Below are 23691 nucleotides of genomic sequence, written 5' to 3' on the forward strand. Positions count from 1 at the left end.
CAGTGAAGAAAACATGCCATGTTAAGAAAGATTTGATTGAGTAACTATTACTACCCCTGCTGTCACAGTCTATAAGGCTGTTCACATGTTGGTCCACATGCAGAGCTGCTTCTTTGCCCATGACTTTTTGCACAGTCTCTCTAAATTGTCCTGGATTTTCATCTTGTAATATTTTCTGATCAGCTCACCCCCAAAGATTCACGTGGGATTTAGGTCTGGCAACTGACTATGATTTTGTTCACAGCAAAATGTCTCTTTAGTTATGTTCTCAATCATGGGGGAAACAATGCAGAACCACATCCCTGATGGATCTTATGCTGCAGGTGTACTAATAAATCAGCATAGACATCGCAGTTTTGTCTAACTATTTGTCTAAATATTGGTCTTACTGGATGTGGCAGTTTCACAGATGAAAGTAATCAGGTTGTCCTGGATTTTGTCGAAAGCATCGTAGTCGTCGACAACAAACACGTGCCTCTCGGAGGGCTTGCTGCCAATGGCTGTCAGCTCTCTCATGTCAACATCAGCTACTCCAACCACGAACACACTATAGCCTGTATAACGCACACATACACAAAACAAACAAAGGCTATTGTTAGGCATATCCGAAAGCCACAGACGCTTTCACCACGCTTCAGATCACTCTTGAGTTTATTAAATAATGACCCACATGCCTTAGCTTCCTTCTTGAAAAGAAATCATTTCACAGTTATACTAATAGATTTCTTAGGCACGATGCAAAGCCAAACAATTGCCATGGATTCACACATACCAGAGTGCTGCAGTTTTTCTGCACTCTTCTTAACTTCATCCTGTGAACGGCCATCTGTGACAACAACCAGCACTTTCGGGACGTTTCTCCTCATGCCGCTGTCTGATGTAAACACTTTCTCGTAGACATGCTTCAGAGCAACACCTTAAGAAAAAGAACAATCAATGTACACGAACCACTCCAAAATAATTACGTTGTCAAATTGTCCCTTTTTTTTAACTAAAGTACCAGTCTTGGTGTTGCCTCCTTTGTAGCGAACTGACTGCAAAGCCGAAATCACGACTCCCTTGTCGTGGTAGGTGTTAAGCTTGAACTCAGACTTGGCATCGTCACTGAACTGCACGAATGAAACCTGTTTAAAAAAAAAAGTTCAAAGAGATGGGTTATGGTTGACAATGAAATGCAGAGAGTTAAAATAAATGATTCAAATCGTGTAGTGTACACATATGTGTAGCGTAGGTGGAAGGTAAGCTATTTCATTTTTTGACTCGGGTGCAGAAAAAATAAGATTTGATCTTCTTTCTGCTCCATTTTGCTCATGGGAAATGTACAGAAAAAGGTGACTTAGTCATTTTCACAATGGAGCAATAAATAAATAAATCTGAATATGCAAGATTTGACCTTTCACGTCTAATAATTACTTTCCTCCAAATCCTATCAAGATCTCCTTGCAGGACCCATTAGATTTAATTTTGAGGACGACTTAATAATAATATTAATGATGGAAGAGGAAGACCTGAGGAAGCGAGAGGGGGTGTGAATATGGAGAAGTTCAGACAAATAAACAGGGTCAAGGTTAGGGCCCTGAATGTAAGGAGGAGTAACTTAAATTGTATCCTGAATTGGATGGGAAGCCAGTGTAGCTGTTGTGGAACAGAGGTAATGTGTTGGAAAGAGGAGGTTAGAGTGAAGTTTATTGGGTTTTCTGTAGGAGACCGTTGAGAAAAAAGTTATAATAGTCAAGACAGAATGTGACTAGGCTATGGATGAGGACAGAGGTGGAGTGGGTACTGAGGGAAGGACGGAGACAGTTTATGGAGTGAAGGTGGCAGAGTTAGCAGGCTGCAAAAACAACTGACCTGCATGCCTTTGGGGCTGATGACATCAAAAGCTGCAGTCATCTTTGTGGTAAACTGAATGACTTTATTGAAGCTGTCATCTCCGATACTCCAGGAGCCGTCGATCAGATACACCAGGTCTGCTTTGGCACCTCTGCACACTGTGATGTGAGGACATACTGTTAATAGCCGAACTCATCTAAGAAACAAAAAACAGCCAGAATATGAAATAAATCGTAAGGCTCTCTTCACCATCTAAAGGAGGCGGCACTGAAGCTGGAGGAGGAGGAGTGGGAGGCTCGGTTGGCACCTCGGTGGGTTTGACCACTGCGATGTAGAATCACATGCAAAGAGCAGACAATTATATTTTAGGGCAAATGGTTGATTTCTCACATCAGAAAAGTTTTACTAAATGTATTTTCCTCTTTAAGTACAGAACAGGGAGACAGGACACTTTCTTACATGTTCTTTCTTTGACACTGACTCCAGGTCCCTCTAAGTTGGGTGTTTGGGTGTACACAGTGGCATTGTAAAGCGTGTCAGGGCTTAAGCCGTCAAAACAATAGTTGCTTTCTGAGCCTCGCACTGTGACTTCCTGAGCTCCTCTCTTAGAGGCTGCGGGAGAGGAAGGAAAAAGAATAACACCATCAGTGCCAAAATCAAAAGATTAATGAAATGCAAATCGACCAAAAAAGAAACAGAAAACATAAAAAATTATGACAAGTCTTACTATCAAATGGGTTGATTTTCAGTCTGTAGGATGTAGCTGCTCTGTGCGGGGCCCAGCGGAGGCAGAACGACTCGTATCCAACGTTGTAGGTAGACAAGTCAGTCACATTCAGATACACTAAAAGGAATCAAAAGTATTGTTATATAACTTTCCTTAGTCCAACAATTATCCAATATAAAACATGTGGAATCCTGTTACTCATAGCTGGATTTTTCAACCTACATGTGGTTCCTTGACCAACCAGAGGTTGACTGGTGCCTGTGTTGTACTGTGCCAGCACCTTCACATCATATGTGGTTCCAGGATTTAGGTTGTGTAGTTGGTAGGAGGTCACGTCGCCAACCAATAATTCCACGGACTCATCAGTGCCTAAAATGAGAAATCATCAAAAAAAAAAAAAAAAATGAAGCCTCAAGGCACTACTGAGCTTCAAAACTTTAAACAAATGTATCCGTAAAGTGCATATTTTCTCTAGAATGCAACGCCACAAATGCTATATGAGGGTTCATACGTACCCTCGGGCTGGTAGATGAGCTTGTATCCATTAACCCTGGCTGGAGCGGGGTCCCATGACACCCTGAAGCGTGTGTACCACTCATCTGAAACACGGAGGTTTCTGGGGCCCAGCATTCCCACTGCAGGAAACAAGATGGGGCAGCACAGTTTACCAAGAGGCAGAAGCTCTGGATTCCAAAGTATATAGACGTATGATATATCAGCAATGCAATTACTTTACTATAGTCATTATGACATTTGAGTTATGAGGAACGTATTACAACATGTTATGGTAAATTATACTAATAATATTGACCGGCCTCATGCAGTGAATTATATGTAATAATAATGTCTCGGTTGTTTGAGAAGAGAAATTGGCCAATAGAATAAGCAGAACTACAAGTATTAAATCTCTTTCAGTGGAGCAGAGGCAGTCAATAATCCTCCCGCAAAAAATGTTTGGTATTTTTGACGCTCATGAAAGGTTGAGAAGCGCAGTTTTGATACAATATAATGTATAATAGCACACAAATCATTCTTTTTTTCATTATGTGCTGTGGGCGATAATAACTTGAACTTTTGTGAGGCGAATGAGAAACAAAAGGAGTTTTACATGTGCGCCCATCTCCTTCAAGCTCTCCCCCTGGTCCGTTGGCGTAGACGGCAGTCACTTTTATATTGTACGGCGTGTCTGGATCCAAGTTCTGCAGCACCACATTGTTTATGTTGCCCGGAACTCTAACCTGCAGCACAAAAGACAATATCACATTATTTTAACACAACTATCTTTCTCCTCATTTAGGGTAGAAGTAAGATTTTCCCTCCAAAAAGAACAAAGTTAAGAAAGTTCATAGGTAAGATGCTCACTTTTTCCTCAATAGGGTCCCCTGTAGTCTGGGCGTAGGTGATGTGATATTCCGTGACAGGGCCTTGAGCGTGTTCCCAGCTAACAGAAAGAGTGGTAGTGGATGGATCATATACGCGCATGTTTCTTGGGCCACCCGGGGGAACTGTGGATTTGTGAAAAAAAAATGAGTTTGACTCCCGCTGTTAACATTTTAAACCATAAAAGTAGCGCTAATCAATAATCCAAAAGGTTTAGTTAATGTCTTTTAGCTACTGCCCAGAGGACTTTGACTTCCATAGAACCTAGCTCTTTGGCAGCAAAATATAAAAAAAGAGTGAACCGAATACACTTGTCGTGTCACTCAAACGTCGTCCTTTAACAGCTGATCTCAGGGACTCACGTGTCTTTCCAGCATCACTAACAGCTTGTCCCTCTCCGTCGCTGTACAAGGGAACAACTCCAACATTATAGTCAGTATCGGGGATCAGCTGTGTCAGCAGAGCTGTGGTGGTGGTGCCTGGTACCAGAATCTGATCAGAGAAAACAAACAAAATTTCATTTGTGTGTTTTGTTTCGTTTGACTCACAACACAGAGAGGAGGATCTGCTCCAAATGGTGTGTCTCTTTGAGAGCTGGTGTGTATTCAGGGTTAAATTCACCTTCGTTTAAGTATAATAACATACATTACAAGCATAGCAAATGGGCTCACATTCTCAAAAGGCTGTTCATGGAATACAAATTATATGGAAAGATACTGTTTGCTGAAAGGAGAACAAAAAAGAGGAAAAAAAATAAACTGTTTGGTAGAAAAAAGAAGTTTCTTTCCCCCTCAGTGTGGTAAATGTGCCCAACTTTTGTCCAAATCAGAAATCAGGAAGTCACTGGCCCTGTTGTGTGTGTTTGGTAAGAAAGTAAAATATTTCTGAATATTTCTTTGATGATCACAGAAATGGTGGTATAATAGGAGACGCTTCGCAGGTTGTACTTTTTTTTTTTTTTTTGTCCCATTTTGACAGTTACTGCCAACTGCACAAAGGCTGTCCTTTCTTCAGTCTGTATTTGGGTTAATTACCCAGACAGAGTAAGGTCAGAGCTCCTTGAGGGCTCTGCCCTGGTGATAACCTCTCAGAGGGAGTCACAGAGGTGAGAGGACTAACATTTTGTGAAGGGCTTCAGACGAATAGGCAGGAGAAAAAGTATCTGTGGGGCTTGTATATGTTGAAGAAAACCCTACCCACCCGGTGGACCAACTGCTTCTCTATCTCGGCAGTGGTAATTTGCTTCATTTATCTTTAATTTGGATTGTACCACTTGTAGTTTTCTGCTATATACTCTGGTGTGGAGTCTGGAAGCATAAGCGTAACAGGAATGCACTGCATTATGCCAGTAAAGCCGATAATCCGTGCTATAAATCCCCAGCTGGTGTTTAACTTGATGGTGTGGGCTACTAAAAGACCACATCAACACTGACGCAAAGCAGTGGTGGAGGCCATCTAAAAGGTCTTAATGTCTCAGGAATGTCCTAATGTGAAAAGCGCACAGTATTCATTCGAATATTAGTCCACTATTGTATGATTAAATTGAAAACGTAAAGACTGGGGGAATGGTGAAAACCTTTAATTGAAAACTAATGCATGGGGTTGGAAGTTAAGATGTTTATACATCGTTTTCACGTGAAAATGTGGGCTCTCTGATTACGTATGGCACATTTTATATAGACAGCAGGAGCTGCAATTAAAGAACGCCGGGTTTAATGAACAGATTTTACTTTAAGGCTTTGGTAGCTAGACACAGAGAATTCAGCTGGCAGTAATTGCACACAGTGTTGTAAATTCTCACATTCATTTGATAGGCAAACCAACTTAACTTAAGAGCACCATGCAACACATGGAGTACTGCACATTTCTGTCCAAAATACACTAGATGAGGCCACCCTTTTGCCCAAGCCCCTTAAATAACAGTTGTGCCCTAAAGCATTGCATGGACAACCTACAATATGGGTAGAATGCAAAACAGGAAAGATGACATATGTTTGCTGAGTGGATGATGGAAACTCACCGACTCAGAGGGCCTGACACCAGTAAGAGGTGCATAGACCACCCTGTACTGTTGGACGGGCCCTGTGGCTGCCTCCCAGCGAACATTCAGTGTGTTGGTTGTAGGGTTGAAAACCTGAATGTTCCTGACTGGTGACCGCTCCTCCACTGAACCATAAACGTTGGATGGAAACAAGGTGGTTTGAGAAAGAGACAGGGATAAAAATGAGACACGTAAGAGGGTACGAACTGTTTGTGTTTTCCCAAATGAACAAATTAAGCCTCTCGGCCTTTGATGTAACCTTTTTATCCTATTATTTAAATAACACAGTCCACGTTAGTTTTATGGCTACACAGGGAAAAATGCAGTAATTTCAATAAAACAGGAACTATTCTCCCAAGCAACCAACAGAGGCATGTTTAAGACATTATATAACAACGCCCCTATCAATGGGACACTTCCTGACAGTGCCCTACAGGTTTATGAAAATTGCAGCCCAAATTCAAAGCAGATGTTTTATGTGTCTCTGCAGTAACACGCTGTAATAACCACATAAATCCAGGGGAGAACACAGTAGGCAGAACTCAGACAATGATCTTCTGTTAACGTTTTACTCAGCTCATTTGAATCATTGCACACAATGTGCCCTAAGTGGATACCAACATCAAGCCTGATAAAGAATTTTGCCACACAAAAAATTAGGTAAATGGACAAAAGTTATAGAAATGAAAATCACTTTAATTTTTTCGAAACCACCTCCTTTAGACATCAGAGAGACGACTTATACTTACAAGGATATCAACAGTCCGTCACCTTAGAAATAACACCTGTCTCACAACAAATAACCATTTCAAGCAGGTAATCCTTCCTTTGAATGTAAGACAGGTTCACATTCAGAGTACGATACCGTGACAACCGATATTTTAAAACATTACGCTTACTTGTGATTTTACTTTTAAAGCTTTACCGATTTCTGAATCAGATAACTAAATCAATAACAAGAAATACAATTAAGTTTTTGTAGCATAACAATTGTAAGGCCATGTACTCATCATGTTTTTGAAATATTGAGATGCCACCTGGATGAATTTTAAGTTGACTTTGACTAGATCTAAAGTTCGGTAAAGTCATTCAGAGCAACTTGATTAGCTATATAACCTTTTTATGAATTAGTATTATAAAATACATTTGACAGTATTGGGTCAAATGGGCCACTGCTATAGGAGAGGAAAAAGAGGTAAAGGTCACTTGCCCGGAGCATAACCTGAAATCAAGCAAACTAAGCAACAGAAAATGCATAATACCATCTTTTCATTTCTCCCTTGTTAGTTCTTCCGCCACACGCTCAACACATCCTTCCCCCATTCTTAGGTTATTCCATTATCCTGACCACTACCCTTTCTTCCAGCCTATAAATTATTATTATTAAGCTAAAGAAAGAGGAGACCCCTTTATAACACTGCCAGGCCAGAGGAATGCTTTCCTATGCAATCACCCCACAAAATGCTTACTCATTCCCAACATAACTCGGTGGTTAAACTAACCAGGGAGTGAAATTGGAGCATCTCTGGACTTAGTCAAAGTTCTAACCGAGCAAAACTCTGTTATTTCTTTCTTTTGCTATTCCATATGTTCTACATAACATGTAAAATAAATGTCATGGGTCTTTAGCCAAGTCCCAAGACAGTAATTAAATGTGACTGGACTGGCTTGGCTAGGCTAGATTTGGGTGATGAAAGCAGTTAAAGCTGGCTGCCTTCTCGGAGAATCCGGACATATGGGACGAGCGGGCCAGAAACCGAGGCCAGTGAGTTCGCTCTGGACAGACATGAATGGATTCCTGATTCAGGAATACAATCCCACAGGCATTATGCAAGCTTTTCCGAAACCCCAAACTCTGTCTTTAAAGGTATTACCATTTCTATTTTATACATTTGCACCAATGTAATTGATGCTCTATCTGCATGTAATACTTACATGTTTTGCCGTTCTCAGACAAGCGAAGTCCCTCTCCTGCGGCATAAACTGGAACCACAGATACAGTGTAGACTGTATCAGCATCCAGACGTTTCAGAACAGTGTTGAAGGTGTTTCCTGATACTTGGGCCTACACAGAAGCACAGCACATAGCATGTTAAGCTTTGGGCAGTGGTAGAAAGGGCTACATATGCTTAATAAGAACATGTGGTTGTATTTTATGCCTTCTTACAGTCTTTTCAGCTCCTCCAGCTGCGGGGACATAGTAGATAACATACTGACGCACATTTCCCTCAGCAGGCTCCCATTGGACGTCAAGTGTGCTGGTAGTGGGGTCGGTTACTCTCAAGTTTCTAACACCACCCAAAGGCTCTGTCGTTCAATAACAAATAAAATGTTTAGAACAGTAAAAAATTCCTTGTTAGCTATTGGCTCATAAAAAACAAAAAACTTACTGGTCTTTCCAGGCCCTTTCAGCTCCCTGCTGACTCCATTGGCAAAAACTGCAACCACGCTAATTGAGTACTCGGTGTCAGGAGTCAGCTTTGGAAGTAGGACATTCGTCTTTTTGCCTCCAACCTGGGTCTAGTTGGAAGAGAGTAGCCGAGAAATAAGTCATGAGATGTTACAAGCTTGAAGCGTTGTTCACAAGCATTTTGTTCTCCACAACGTCTGCCCTGACCTCTCTGGTGTGTTCTCTAGTGTTCACGTGTTCTCTAACCCACCTCTGGGCACTTGAAAAAGTGGTATTTATCCAAAGATCACTATGCTAAACACATCACTTCTGCAGCTATCAGCGATGTTATGAACATAGACTGGATATATTAGGATACATAACAGAACATTAGAAAAGGTTCAAAAATATCTTAGTAAAATGGATAGTTCTGGATATTTTACTTGAAAAGGACAATTCTTGTGTAAAAACTGGCATTTATATTTAAGGTGACCACTCTCATTTCTTTATTAGGATAAGCACATTAACTGCCATATTTGTGCAACTTTGTTGGCTCTCAGAATTATTTGCACAATATGTTATCATTGCAGTGTGAATGTAAATAATATTGCGAAAGACTTGGAATGCAGTATATGTGCATTGTTATTGTTATTTAAATTAACATAATATTAATGCTGCCCTGCACTGATAAGCAGTCATAGATAATGGATGGAAGAGCTAATTATTCTCAATAAAAAAAATCACTTGTCAGTATGGTATGTCACATTTAGTTGTCAGATGCAGTGTTCCCCTTTTACTAGCAGCAGATTAAAAAAGTAGTTATATATAATTTTATTATATTCTAAAACTCAAAAAAGTGTGAAGTATAGAACTGACTGGAGATTTTTTATTATTATTAGTAAAGCAGTCTATCAAGGCAGAACTGAAGCCTGGATAGACAGGCATTTGGCACAACAGTATATCTACTTCAAAGCGGCCATTGTTAAACAATTTTTTTAATAAGACTATACTCATATTTGGGAATTAAAACATGTTTAAATGACTTGCAGTTGTTTTGATATTTCAACAACCTAGAGTCCTTTGTAAAAGTATTCACCCCCATTGGCATTTTCATGTTTGGTAGCCCACTTTCCTACAATTTGTAAGATGTATTATTGTTTCAATTGTGAAGCAAAGAAAATAAAACACAGCACTTCAGTGTGCATAACTGTGTACCCACCCATAATTGTATATTGCAAGTATTGCTGCATGTGAAACATGAAAAATTCAGTCCAGCTAATATTTATGGCTCTCAAAAATAATTGCACACAGTTATGTAGCTCATGGGTAAACTGAATGACCACCACTAGTTTAAAGGTTCATTAATTAGCATGTGCATAAACTGCTTGGAACTTTGGTCCAGGCCCATCACAAATAAACAAAAAGAAATGCACTTTCTGCTACTTTAAAAATATGTGAAAATCTGGTGTTTTGGGAATTTAATAATTCATCTGATTTCAATATGACCAAAAATCCCCTTTGGATCCCTGAATTTAACTTGCTGATGGATGGATTTCACCTGAGAACTACAAGGTTGTCAACATCTCAAAAGGGGAACGTTTTCTGTTTTTGCGAACACGAATGGTACACAGTGATCCTGCCAAGGTCAATCTCTGCTCTGATGCATGAAACACATGTTTGTCAGGACTAGATGTGCGTTTATTATACTGCTTTTTTGCAATTGGAAATTAAAAGTCACGTCTAAAGGCATGTGAAAATATGGTCGTTAACATCCTCGCTTGCATACATTTTTTTTTGTCATCCATGACATCAGTTGGAGAGCTTCCATAGCCCTTTAACTGGATCGCTTAATCGTTTATCAACAACGAATGAAAACAGATGGTCACAAGTTTTATTATTTTGGATCGGTCAGTTTTCCTGAATTTGCGTAATTCATTTCCTGAAAAACATTTTTTTGCAGCAGACTGAACTTTTCAAAACTATTTGGAATTGCTTCAAATCTTAAAATCCAGACAGTGATCAAGTGGAATTGACTGAGGCCAGTGCAGCAGCTTTCAAATGTTTATCAGCGTTTTTAATGTTATATAATCTACATTACCAGTTTAATCAAATTATGTTTAGTACTAAAGAGGACACATTGCTTCTATCTGCCTTCTGTGGGATGATAATTAATGATGCTATCAATGCAGTTGGTTGGGAAAAAAACAGCAAACTAATGGTTCAGCAGTATCAAAATAATTTGCTGCGTAATACATAAAAGCAATAGCAAATCTGACATTACACATAAACTTGACTGACTAGATGGGTGTTTCATTATTTATGTACAAGACAAAGAGTCACTATGAAAGTCCTGAAACCTTCTTTGAATTAAAGGGTTTCAAATGTTAACGTGAGCTCCAATAAATAAAAAAATATCATCCACTATAAACCCATATCCAGTCTTGCTTTGTGGTCTTTTTTCAAAAGACTCAAGATTTTCAAAATGCCCGACAGACATCGATTACATTGCTCTTTTTGTTTATACATTAAAGCAGCAGTGTTCATAGTGTGGCCCAGGGGTCATTTCAACAATGGAAAGAAACTGGCCTTCCAGCAAAATGAACAGAGGCAGATGGACACTTTTGGTGAGTTTTAAAAGCTGAGAGTTTTAATATAAATTGTCTTTCTTTTTTAATATAGATTTTTAGGTACTGGATTATTTTTCTTTTATTAGCTGTTTTTTTTTTATTTCGTGTTAATCTTAAATAGGGATGCAAATATCCACCAATATTTACTCAAGAACAATCTTGGGCACAACCATTGGTTTGACTTGGGAAAATACAGCAAGTTTTTTATTTGTGGTTGGGGATATATTAAAAACTATTTCTTTACCAACAAAATAGAAGACATCCATAGGCCTTTCTCTCCTTTAGGAAAACATCTGAGACCATTCTATGGATCTACAATAGTTTAATCTTTTCTACTTTGTTTCAATACAATATTGCATAATTAATTTATTGCTGAGCAGATAAAAAGAAAATATTTTACAGTAAATTTATTTTTATTGGAAATGCCCCAGATTTCTTTCAATTGGGCATGTTTGGCCATAACTGTTGAACATTGGGATTTTTTCAAGAAAATATAAACCGAAGTCAACAAGATTGCAAAACTGGCTAAAGACATTGAAATGCTTAATCTACCTTATCACAGCCTATACCTCAGTTAAATTAAAACTATATGACAGGTTTTGAATATTGATATATCTTAGTCACCCAGAAGAAACTGAAGTTACAACAAGGTATTACTGCTGATTTTCATATAATGCTACTGTATATCTTCCTTGTGTTTCAGTAGTGGAGAAAAAAGCACAGTGTGAAGTAAATAATCTTACCGCAAAGTATTTGACATGGTAGTCTTCACATTTTGTTCCCCGGCTAACACAGATCACCAGGGCAATTGCTTTGTTTTTTCAGGCAATGGCAAATTATTTTTTCAGTATGAGCATCACAACTTTAAGACACATATTTGTGACTACAACAGAATCAATGCAGTTGCTACTCCGAAAATGACAGCAGTGACCCAATAATAATTTTATTTAATTTGAGATGACCCCATGCAGACACTCTGTCTGCCATAATGAAGTTGGACATGTTAAACTGAATTGTCAGAGCAGCTCCAGCTGAAACATGTTAACCTATTACCTGATCAGTTAAAAAAAATATTATTTGTCACATTGGGAGTACTAATAGACTATGTCATTAAGCTTTCATCTCCAGATTGTTTGGTAAGCAAAATAATACAATAAAGTGGTGTAGTAAGTGACACAGTAAGAGTAACGTATCATTGAATTGCACAGTCATCCCAATGCACACCTATAAAAAATTGTGGTGTGCAAAAAAATACATTTTAAGATATGCCAAGTTGGATTGCAAGATAAAGTGTGACAGGAGGTTCAAGTTATGCTATAAAGCCTACTGAATTTGTAACTGAAATTATTGTTGTTTTACTGGCATAGTTGTATTCTCTTAAAAAGTCATACTGTGTAATATGGTAGGATTGTATTTACCTAATCTTAAAACAGACTTCATGACTGTATGCAAATCCTCACATTCAACTGAAGTCAAGTAGTGAGTGAGAGACATTTTTTTTTATGAAAGCTGGGTGGAACCTTTGGCAGTATACTTAATTTGCTTCACATCTAATTCACCGGGCAGTCAGTTATTAAACTGCTGTGTGAGCATGTGTGCAACCAAAGTTTAGCATTTTTCTGTCTCTGTTTTGAAGTCTTGCCTTGGAAAGCAGTGAAAAATGTGACAGTAAATTGACATCAAAACTGCACCTGCAATCCCCAAAAAACGTTTGCGCTTTAGGTAAAGCAGCCAAAAAATGCATGATCAGAAAAAGAGCTTCAGCATTGACAGAAGGTTTTATGAAGTGTAAAAAAAGATTTGAACCTCAATTAACCAGACTATATACGTTAAGCAGCCTTGTAGATTTAAAGAGGTATTGCTTTTCAGCAATACCTGGGAGGCAGAAATAATTTTCATTGACTGAAATTTCAAATAAGTGAAACAACTATTCTTGAGCTCCCGATCATGGTACTCTCTTTATGAATCAGTGATAGTGACAGGACTTACAGTCTGACTCCTGCCTCCAGCCTTGGGGACATAGGTGATCTTGTAGTTCTGGACACGGCCGCTGGGTGGAGTCCACCTGGCGTTCAGAGTGGTGGTGGTTTCATTGTACACAACAAGGTTGGTGGGAGGGTCTCTCGGCACTGAAACGCATATAGGCACCCAATCATTACGATTGCACCTTCATCGGCATCAGTTACACATATGAGTGTTTTGATTAATTATGATATCATTTAAGACTTACCCTTATTTATTATCAATTTCAAAAAGTGAAACAAATTGTCTGATTATACACAAAGGAACATATCTCAAGAGTTTATTTCTGTACATTTTGATGATTATAGCTTAAAGGAAATAAAAACACAAATGTTTATCAGAAAATTACAGGGGTGATAAACAAAAAGGCTGTCAATGCAGTAATGTTGGCTTCCTAAAAAAAATATATTGCTATACCCTACAGTAAATGCACTCAGAACTTGGTCAGGGCTCCCTTAACATGAATTGCTGCATCAGGAGGCAATAAACCTGTAGCTCTCCTGAGATGTTAAGGAAGCGCAGATTTATTAGTGGGATCTTGGTTTCTGAATTAGATGCAAAATATTATTTTAATTTTCTCCTTAGCCCAGGTAAGAAGCTTTTGTCAGTGTCTCTGGTTCAGCAGTGGCTTGGATACATCTGTGAGTGGTGGCTCTGCAAACACTGACTGCAGTTAATACATTGTGAGGCTCCCCTAAACTATTAGGTGGGCTTTCCTTCTCAATCTCTTGAAGGATACAGTTATCCCTATTTCTTGTGAACCTTTTCCTATCATAATATTTGATTCCACTCAACTTTCCATTTGCATACAGCAGCACTTGGTGAAAAGACCACTTCTTTAGCAACGGCTTACCCTTCAGAAATAAACTCTTGCAATATATTCATCTGTGTGCAAATAATCTGACTTCAACATTTTGAACTGAATTACTGAAATAAATGAACCCTTTCAATGATGTTGTAATGCAATGAAATGCACGTTTAGTAAAACCCTATGAACAGCCTTAAAACAAATTTTAAAGTCACAGTCCACAATGGTGTTCAAAGGTCATGTTAAAACGTCTCAGTTCTAGGTGTAAAGATGTCAATGAATTTTCCCTGTCCTGCCAATTGGCAGGACAGGGAATCTTCAGGATCTTTACCTGGGTAACACAAGCCTGAGACTAAGTAGCTGGTAACTAAAAAGGACTGCAACTTTAAAGAGGAAAAGACACTCCGCAAGGATTTGTCTTTTCTGAAGGAGCGATGGAATCTCATTCAATGGAATGATGATGAGGATGGTCATGACAGATGAACTCATAATGCAATTAATACATGGAGAGATGGATGGATGGATGGATGGATGAATAGATGAATGATGAGAAGAGGATGAGTAATGAAACGGCCTTCAAAAACAATGGTCAAAATCTTTACTTTGCCAGTCATGCATGGTGGAAATCCATCTTCAGCCATTTAACCCGACCAGCTCATGGGAGTGAAGCATGGACGTTTGGCCAAACACAAAGACATACAAAAAAACAGTAAAACTGAGCTAAGGCAGCTGCAGTTGGAGCAGTGTGTTGGTTATGGGTTGGTCTTGATAATGAAATGAAAGTAGCCAAATGAAAAACGACTGACTGGATGGAACATGCTTTTGACACAAAGAAAAAGCATCCTTTTGCGTCACCATAAACATACTTACTTGGCGCTCTACCATCCTTGGACACTACAGAAGTAGAAATAGAAAGGCACATTGGCTATTTCATAAAGGCTTATTTTCTGGATGGGAACGTAAAAATGTCAATGTGTCTCTGACCTTTGATCAAAGTCCACGACAGAAATTTAGTCGAGTAATAACTGAATAATTGTACATAATATTTCATCGCAACCCTTGGAAGTCTTACATGTCCTCTCATTGCCGATCAGATCCTCGCTCTCTGACTCATCTGGGTATATTGCAGTGACGTGCACATCATACGGCGTGTCTGGCTCCAAGTCCTCCATGACATGGGTTGTCTCTTCGTTGCTCAGAATGGCCTGGTCAGAAAAATAATCAAAGTCTGCATTAAGAGATCAATTAAACTCATGCAAGCCAGAGTCATAGAAAAAAATGAAATTAAATGAATGTCATTTTAAGGATTTGTTACGTTTTTGAAGTCATTTTCTCCTTGTTTAGACCAAGAAATGCGGTACAAGGACACGTCAGGGGCCTCAAGCTCCCAGGTTGCCCTGAAACTTGTCTGGGTAATTTCAGAGAACTGCAGGTTCTGTGGTGCTGGAACCACATCTTGAAGGAAAAAGTGATACAGTTTTATTACATCTGAAAAACTGGGCTATTGACACAATGTCCTCATTAACAGAATTGTGTTCATTTGTACCGGTGATTGCCGTTCCCAACATCGGCTGCCCAGCTCCCTCGTCATAGATTGGAGTGACTGCTAAACTGTACTCAGTCTGTGAAATCAGGTTCTCCAGTTGTTTCTCAGTCACTCTTCCTCCCACTTCAAGCTGCAGAAAAACAAACAGGATTGGCAAATACGTGTACAGTTTAATAAATTAGGAAGATATCAAAAAGTACATAAGCTTCAGGATCAAAAAGTTAAACATATACGTAGCTTACCAGCATGTGAATGTGTGTGTGGGTGTGTGAATGGGTGAATGACGTAGTGCAAAGCGCTTTGGGGTCCTCAGGATGTGATAAAGTGTTGTACAAGACCATTCCATTTGCCATTTATATATTAATAGATTCATTCCAAACAGATTGAGGAATTTCAAGGGTTTAGTTCTGTTATTTATGAAGGTGGCTTCAAAAAAAAGAAAACCCAAATTTAATTAAAAATAATGTATGTTATATTATGTACACTAGGGTCGTCAAACTCCAGTCCTTGAGGGCTGGCGTCCAGCAACTTCTGGATGTCTCCCAGTTAGGGTTGTCATTTTTCTAAAATTCCAATTCAAACTTTATACCAATAATAAGAAAAATACTCAATACAAATACCATTTTCATTACCTTGGCAAATTTATTTGAAGGCACAGGGTTATAAGAGCAGAAAATGTGATTAATTACAATATCACAACTCAATTACAATATCACAATTGTAATTAGGGCAAAACCAATAGGTAGTGGAAAATTCAGCCCTTGTTTGGAAACAATATACAATTTAAGGGGCACTTCTCTGTTTCGTAAAACAGTAAACAAGACTACGGTACACGTGTTAATATCGTTTATGGAAGTGTGCATTTTGATTCAAAGGTTTTATTCCGTTACATTTGCTGAATGTTTTCTTAAATGATAAATAACACAAACATGGCAGGTTGCTAAGGACTTCTTCTTTTACTGCTCTAATTGTTATCTTCAGTCTGTCTCCACCATAACCTGTGTTATTATTAGTCACATAAGCCTACAACACTTTATAACTACCCATTTAGTAGTATTTATTACTCAATGTTTAGTAGCAGAATGAGCCGTCAAATAATAAAAAATGTTTTGTGTCAATTCGCACCGCAGTACAACAGAGAAATGCGCGGTGCAGAACTGCGCACCTGGGAAGCAATCTCAACAGGGGTGCTAAGACCGACAGAACCCCAACATTGGGCTGTCTGTGTCTGCTAAGCTAATATTCAAACAGATAGCGTTAGCTTACGTCCTCCGGGAGGTTTATTACAACCCCTGTTGCAGATACAGGAGCTTTACCATTTACACTGCTCTCAAACATCAGTGTGCATAATTAGTAGGATCTTTGTGATAAAAGAGTTTCAGTTTTTGAATTTAATTAACCTGAATTGTAGAATCAAAACTAACTTGATAACACTCCCATCTTTTGAGATGCACCTGTTTTGCCACAAAACATGAAGAACTATATATTTTTTTTGAGCAAGGTTGAAAACGTATATCAAAATCTATGTTTTTAGACCATCTTCAGTGAATAGTGCTAACAGGACCTGAACTAATACCCGGTAATAGCTGCTGTGTTTGCCTGAACTGGCACTGGGATCATCTCTCAGGACCATAAAAGGAAGATTGTAGGTTTCACCAGGGCATAGTTTGTCCTGACGTTTTTTTTTTTTTTTTTTTGTGAGTGGAACACTGTCACTGGCTTCTATCACAGATATCGTCAAGCTTTAGGAACACTTTCACAGGCGCACTTCTACCACTGAAGCTCGGAGGAGCGCCGCCATCTGATTTATGATTGTAGATGAAGCAAAATGCAGACCAAAGGTTTTGCTGTTCTTGCCCGAGAACTCCCAAAAGGAGACATGCAACCATAAACTATTTGTCCACGATAACCACATGTTAATTCCTGCAAAATCAAATTCTGATCTTTTCATAATGCTTTTGCTGGACCACAGAAAACTCCCAAATGTCAACCAACCATCTGCAAACACGATTATAGTGGCTAAGCCAGAATAATAAAGTATCAGTACAAAACTATCTAAATAAATTCATCACCTTTGAGCCTAATGGCTCTAACAGATGACTAGTAAAGCACAGGCACTAAAGCAACGGTAAAACATCTTGCTTGTACTGTAGGCTTTTATTGAGACAGAAGGACAGGAAGGACCGGAATTATAAAACACTTTATTTTCTCTGAGGATGCACTGATTGCTCGACAAGAGACAGGAATAAAACAATTGCCTAAGTTTATTTCCCCACTGGTCTGTGAACACATGCGAACAGAACGCCTGATTTGCATTCACAATAACAAGTGTTTAAAGTAGTCCAAAAAAGCACTGGAGGTGTAAAATGCTACTTAAAGGTATAGTTCAGAATTTGTAAAGTAAGCTTCTGCTAAGAGTTTATAAGCAGTTAATATTTTAACTGCAGTTGATAACTTTTGGTTTCTTCACTTAATGTAAGTCTACTTTAGTTGGAGCTGCAGGTTGATACTAATGGCTAGCTAGCGGGATCATAGACCAAAGCATATTTTTTTCAGCAGACATTTTCTTAAATCAGCTAGAATCTCAATGTTTTTGTTTTTTACTTTTTTGCATCAGATGTACACTGAGTGGTTATTTATCGAGAAATTTAGGATTATTCACAGGTGAAAAGGAGGCGTTCCAACTAGAATTTTCCTGGTAAAAAAAATTTACCTGTAAAGCCTTTCTGTTCAGCAAAACTGAAAATGTTAAATACTATTAAAAGCAAAGGTTGTATCGCAATTTAAGTGAAAATTGGTCGGTCAGTTATTTTTTGTCTCTAGCTCACCAAATCTGGATAGTAAATGAAGATGTGGAGAGAGTTAGCTATTGCTGATAAGATATTAATTGTTCATAACTTTATGACAAGCCTCAATTTAAAAAAAAAGATCCCTACAAGTCAAGGGTGATTATCCCAGTTTGGACATTATCAATCCAAACCAAGGGACCGGTGATTAAGGTAATCTTGGGGATTGTTCCTTTTATTTTAAGATAACTAGAGATAACTATGCAGCCACAGAGAAATTCCAGTTGGCTTAAAAACTAAACGTGAATAGTTGATCTCTAGCCACCCATGTAGGGATAACCCTGCCTAGAGGCCTCATAGAAAATAATTGCCAAATATATTTCCTAAAACAAACTAAAGCGCAGCACTCAGGCAGAAAGTCTGCAAACAGGCCTGTGTTGTATTATGGAAATTGCCTTCCCCTTCTTTTCTTTTTTAGGGAAAATGATTCTCAAAAATAGATTTTGCGGTACTTCTTTCTCGGTCTTCCGAGGTAAATCTTGACGAAAGTGGAGACAAACTCACTTCTTTAACATCTCCATCTTCAGCCTGGTAGTTGATGAGGTATTTACGAACAGCTCCAGGAGCAGCATCCCAATAGAGCACCATGGTGCTGTGGGTAACATCACGCACTCTCAGTTCACCTGCTGGTGGCATGGGCACTGAACAAGAAACAAAAAGGCTGGTATGAATTACATCACATTATTAGTCTGTGAAACTGGTTTTCGCAAATAATAATTATTAAAACAACAGCATACAGGTGACGCCCTGCTGGGTCAGTGGTTCGCTGGCTGTCTCTCCGTAGAGGGCAAAGAGAGAGAGCGAGTAGGCGGTGTTGGGAAGTAGCTTCACCAGCTGGACATCAGCTGTACCTGCTCCAACTCTCAGCTACAAGGCAACCAAACCAAACAAACAACAAAGATTGTCAGAGACGAAGTGAATGACTCTCTAAATGACACAGATGTGCATCAGGGCAGTGAGAGAAGCTTAACCTTATGCTGACAGCTGTTGAGTCTGGTTTTAACCCACCGGGTTTGACACCTCACTAACAGACCCTGATGTTCCCTTTGCGGAGTGAGCTCAGAGTTAATCCACCCTTTTGGGACCCACAGTGTCCCCGTATGTTTTTATGTCAGCTTAGCAATGAGAAGGGGGGAGGACTCTGATAGACTTGTACAGAGTAATTATTCACTGCGAAATCTGTAATTATTCCAAACGTTTGCCGAGAACAGTTTCCCAGAGTTTATATATCATATCGAAACCAATGTGATGCGTACAGTGATATTTGTTGTCTGTTAGAATTGAAATGGGATTGCTAGTTTCCCCTTGTGCTGCCAGGCTGTTTTCTTAGTGTAGTGCCTGTCTTACCTCCTGCTCAGTGGTGGGCTGAGTGGCATTGATGGCGCTGTAGAGCAGCATGTACCCAGTGGCGCCCTGCACCTCCTCCCATCTGACTCGCATGGTGGTTGTCTGTTCATCGTAAATGTTCATCCTCCTTACAGCGCTCAGCGGCACTGTGGGAACGAAAGAGACGTAGTAAGAATGAAGCCGCATTCTTTAAGCATCCACTCATAAAATGCTTGCATTTCCAGACGGCTCAGACAGATGGTTTAAAAATCCTGAATGCAAAAAAAGAAAAAAAAAATAATGGTTAAAGTTTCGGTATGCCTCTCACTCTCTACAAGAAGTGTGGTTTTACTATTTACATGTGCCTTTAAATATACCCTGAAACGTTTGTCACTCTAGAGAACACCAATAAAACAGCAAATAGCATCCTAAAACAAACAGGGGCAGTTAGTTAGAATTTCCCTTGAAAGCGAACGTAATCCTGTAAATTCTCTCTAAACTTCCATCTAATTAAGATTTACTGCTGCTTTTGTTTCTTTATTAACCAAGACCTAAATGTTACCTTTGAACATTTTATTAATGGAGACCGCACAGGATTCACGGTTCCTGTATGCATAAAGTCAGAGATTCTGAGACACCACTTTAGAACATTATTTCCAGGCTTTTCTACAACTAATTCTGCTCTATTGCAATATTCTAGGGTTTTTTTACATAAATCTTCATCTTATATTCAAGTTTATGGCATTTAGATTGACTTGTATCTTAAAAAAGAGACTTACGTGTGGTTTCAGATCCAATTAGTGGATCGCTGCTGTCTTCTCCCACAACTGAGAAGACGTTAACCAGGTACTTTGTCAGAGGGGTGAGGCCTTGGAGAACCACGGTGGTCGTACCACCATCAACAAACACCTAATAAAAGAGCACAGAGTTAGATGGCCTGTAAGAGTTTGCTTTTATTCCTTTTGAGGAATAACAGGAGATGAGTTAACCATTTCTGGGCAGATGTTTATATACTCTCTATAGTTCTGTGAGGATGTCTCAAGAGAAACTCCTTCAGTGAAAGATTGCTCCATCCTAAATGCACAAAATCGCATATCCTTCATCCCAGCAGCTGTTGTCGGGGCCTCACCGCTCCTGACAAAGTCAATAGGTGGTTACATCAATGCTGTTTTTTTACTGTCTTTTTTTCTTCTAAATAGCCTTTTTTTCATGCATAAATATACATACACATTTTGCACATCTTAAAATCACCCTCAATTGCACACTTCTTTAATTTTATTAGTAAGCTATCTTTAATCACAACAGTACTTTTTCTTGTGTTGTAAATTTGCTCTTTGCGGCTTGTAAAATAGAATGTCCCCACTGTGTGACTACAAAGGGTCTTTCTATAATAACAATTGTAGTCTTGTGTCCCTATAAATATAACTACACTTTTCCTCTTGTGAGTGCTCTCTCATGTTCATAATGTTTTTTGATTTTATTCAAGCACATTATGCACCAAAACACATTCATCATGGGTAAACAGAACCCATCGCTGTTCTCAGCAAAATATTGGCTAGTGGTTGTCATGCTGTTTATACTTGCATGTAATCGTTTGAACAGATGAATGTAACATCTCCATGCATCTGGAAATTGTAACCAAGGATAAGCCACATTTGTGGGGTTTTACAATTTGTTCTGGTATCTTGGTTGATCTCTTTTAAAATATCCATGTTGTCACGCAGTGAAAAACTGCGGTTGAAGTGTTGCCATACAAACATGCACATATATGTCCAGTTTATACAAATTAACTCACTATCAGAAACTTACAAATATGACATCATCATCTGGACATTCCAAATATATATATATATATATATATATATATATATATATATATATATATATATATATATATATATATATATATATATATATATAGAGTGCATGTCAATTTCTAAATTTGAAGTAATAAAAAAAATCTATAAAAACTCTGCCTCTCATTATTTTGTCATTTAGCATATAGAAATAAATTTGGAAAATTAAACAGGAACAGTTTAGTTTAATGCTACATGTATATTTATTTATTATATTTATTGTGTTTGTAAATGTCTGTTAATGCCTGAATATGGTGTCTTTTTTACTGCAATATGTTTGATTTTAATTTAATTTAATCATGAGATACAAAATTGTACTAACTTGCATGATGTGGAAGATAAAATCCTTTACATATTTTTTTTTTTTTTTGCATTTTAATATGCATAAACAAAAATAAATTATGCATATTTCCTGGATAGATAAAAATAAAATACAAATACACAATGTTCCACACTGTTATAGGACTGTTGTGTCAACACTAACATGACAGTGAAGCTTTTCCAGATGAAAGCAATAAGCAAGATCTTGCAATTTTTCTTTGTGAATCCATTCAAGCGTGGATTTGCCATTTTCAAATCCATAAATAACACTAAAAACTCATCACAAGTTTCAGCATCAAACGAAACCTTGAGAACTGAACAAAAAGCAAACAACTCCTGCATTGTAATTAGATTCAGACACCAATAATGCATCCATTTCCCACATGGTGGTGGCAAGCCTCTGCTGGCCAGTGGAACTATCACTCATGGAGCCATTATTTGCTTTCTAATCCTCTACACTGAGAGCTGTGTGTTTGTGTTCCCTTGCCTCGTAGCAGACTGTAATGTAATTAGACACTGACACAGAGGCCAACACAAACAGGAGGCTGCTTGAGTGGAGTTTCCCACTAGTATCGGAAGCAGTTTGTCAGGACAGCTTTAAGCCAACATCCAGTCAGCACCCTGCAGCGGACTGCAGTTTTAGTCGTTTTTAGGAGATTGCAACAAATGAAATGTGGTATACCTGCTTCGGGACTCCTGACACAGTCCTGTACTCCACGCGGTATCTGTCCACTGGGCCTTCCGGCGCGGTCCAGGAAGCTCTGAAGGACTGGTGAGTTACCTCTGATGTCACCAGATCAGTGGGTGAATCTGGAGCTCCTCCTGTTTAGACATGGAAATTGTTGTGCTAGTAACCACAGAGGGTCATAATGAATATCATTCAGAAGTATCCCTCGGTCCCCTTTACTTTTCTAAGTTAAACATGGAGCTAAAAAAAAGCAAATAATTTGAACTAGTTGGAATTCTTCCTGTAATGTTTATATATGAAGAGACAAATGCACAATAAGACATGCCATTCCTCTCTGGCTGCAAGTCTTAACACAACCTTTCGCATGGCACAGCACGTAGTAGCTCAGCTTTTCCCAAGCAGCTCTTTCATTTGTTAAGAAAATTGATAATGTCCCTTTTCCAGAGAGGGAGGCAGAGAAAATATTCAGGGAAAGAGAAAATAATATATCTGCAGTCGTTTTCAGGGGCTTGGCTGGTTGCCTGTTTCCAATTTGCCGAAGAACAGACTGACATCTTACTGCCTTAAGGTCTTGGACTTAATACACCCCATTTATGAAGACGATTAAGCGTTTGAGAGTAAATCGGATGGCTTAAAACCATGTTGTTTCTTGTTGCTTCCTTTGTCATCCTGTGACAAGTATACACCGCCTTTCAAAAGCAGTAATGCCCTTTTAAGTATGGGTTTTATGTTACATCAACACGCTTTAGTATATTTAATTTGGATTGCATGTAACAGACCTGCAGAAAGTAAAGCATAATTGTGAAACCCAAGAGAAACAAGCCTCTCACATCTTTCTGAACAGCCAATCCCATTAGTGACACACAGGGGTGACACCATTATGCTGTGGGAATGCTAAAGACAGAGTAATACTGGAAAAATCTTTCAGAGGCTGCAAATGATTTGAGACAGGAGTAGAGGGTAACCTTCCAGCAGGAAAACGATGCTAAACCTACAACCAGAGCTATAATGGAACGGTTAAAATCAAAGTATATTAATTTGTTATAACAGTCTAGTTAAACCCCAGAGCTAAGCTGTATCCCGAATCTGTGGGAACTTTCACAAATGCTATTCACAGATGCTCTTCATCCAATCAGACAGCGCTTGAGCTTTTTTGGAAAAGCTAAATTCCCTTTCACCTCACAATTAAGCGCTTCTTTGTGGTGGTTTACCCCCAAAACCCTGTTAAAATACAATAAAGGTTGTGGCTGTAGCCCAACACCATGTGAAAACGTTCATGTA

General features: G+C 38.7%; 1 protein-coding gene across 4 annotated transcripts in view; it reads right to left on the reverse strand.

The window, feature by feature from the left end:
* Window positions 1-23691, reverse strand: part of col12a1a (collagen, type XII, alpha 1a) — a 69247-nt gene that overhangs the window by 19739 nt on the left and 25817 nt on the right. For 3 of the 4 annotated variants that reach the window (XM_012862064.3, XM_012862069.3, XM_012862068.3), the window contains 26 exons: window positions 22405-22544; window positions 20325-20454; window positions 19567-19712; window positions 18957-19086; window positions 18724-18860; window positions 15374-15503; window positions 15143-15282; window positions 14900-15032; window positions 14698-14721; window positions 12987-13126; window positions 8372-8501; window positions 8149-8288; window positions 7917-8046; window positions 5961-6106; window positions 4303-4432; window positions 3923-4065; window positions 3669-3798; window positions 3076-3195; window positions 2783-2929; window positions 2561-2677; window positions 2293-2445; window positions 2083-2157; window positions 1852-1991; window positions 1001-1124; window positions 773-916; window positions 390-554 (listed from right to left, as the gene is read on the reverse strand). In XM_012862064.3, the coding sequence (XP_012717518.2) occupies window positions 390-554; window positions 773-916; window positions 1001-1124; window positions 1852-1991; window positions 2083-2157; window positions 2293-2445; window positions 2561-2677; window positions 2783-2929; window positions 3076-3195; window positions 3669-3798; window positions 3923-4065; window positions 4303-4432; window positions 5961-6106; window positions 7917-8046; window positions 8149-8288; window positions 8372-8501; window positions 12987-13126; window positions 14698-14721; window positions 14900-15032; window positions 15143-15282; window positions 15374-15503; window positions 18724-18860; window positions 18957-19086; window positions 19567-19712; window positions 20325-20454; window positions 22405-22544 (3384 nt within the window). The remainder of the gene's footprint in view (window positions 1-389; window positions 555-772; window positions 917-1000; window positions 1125-1851; window positions 1992-2082; window positions 2158-2292; window positions 2446-2560; window positions 2678-2782; window positions 2930-3075; window positions 3196-3668; window positions 3799-3922; window positions 4066-4302; window positions 4433-5960; window positions 6107-7916; window positions 8047-8148; window positions 8289-8371; window positions 8502-12986; window positions 13127-14697; window positions 14722-14899; window positions 15033-15142; window positions 15283-15373; window positions 15504-18723; window positions 18861-18956; window positions 19087-19566; window positions 19713-20324; window positions 20455-22404; window positions 22545-23691) is intronic. The other variant, XM_012862067.3, reaches the window with a different exon arrangement.

This window comes from Fundulus heteroclitus, chromosome 19 (genome assembly GCF_011125445.2).
Source record: "Fundulus heteroclitus isolate FHET01 chromosome 19, MU-UCD_Fhet_4.1, whole genome shotgun sequence".
In the NCBI taxonomy this organism is placed as follows: domain Eukaryota; kingdom Metazoa; phylum Chordata; class Actinopteri; order Cyprinodontiformes; family Fundulidae; genus Fundulus; species Fundulus heteroclitus.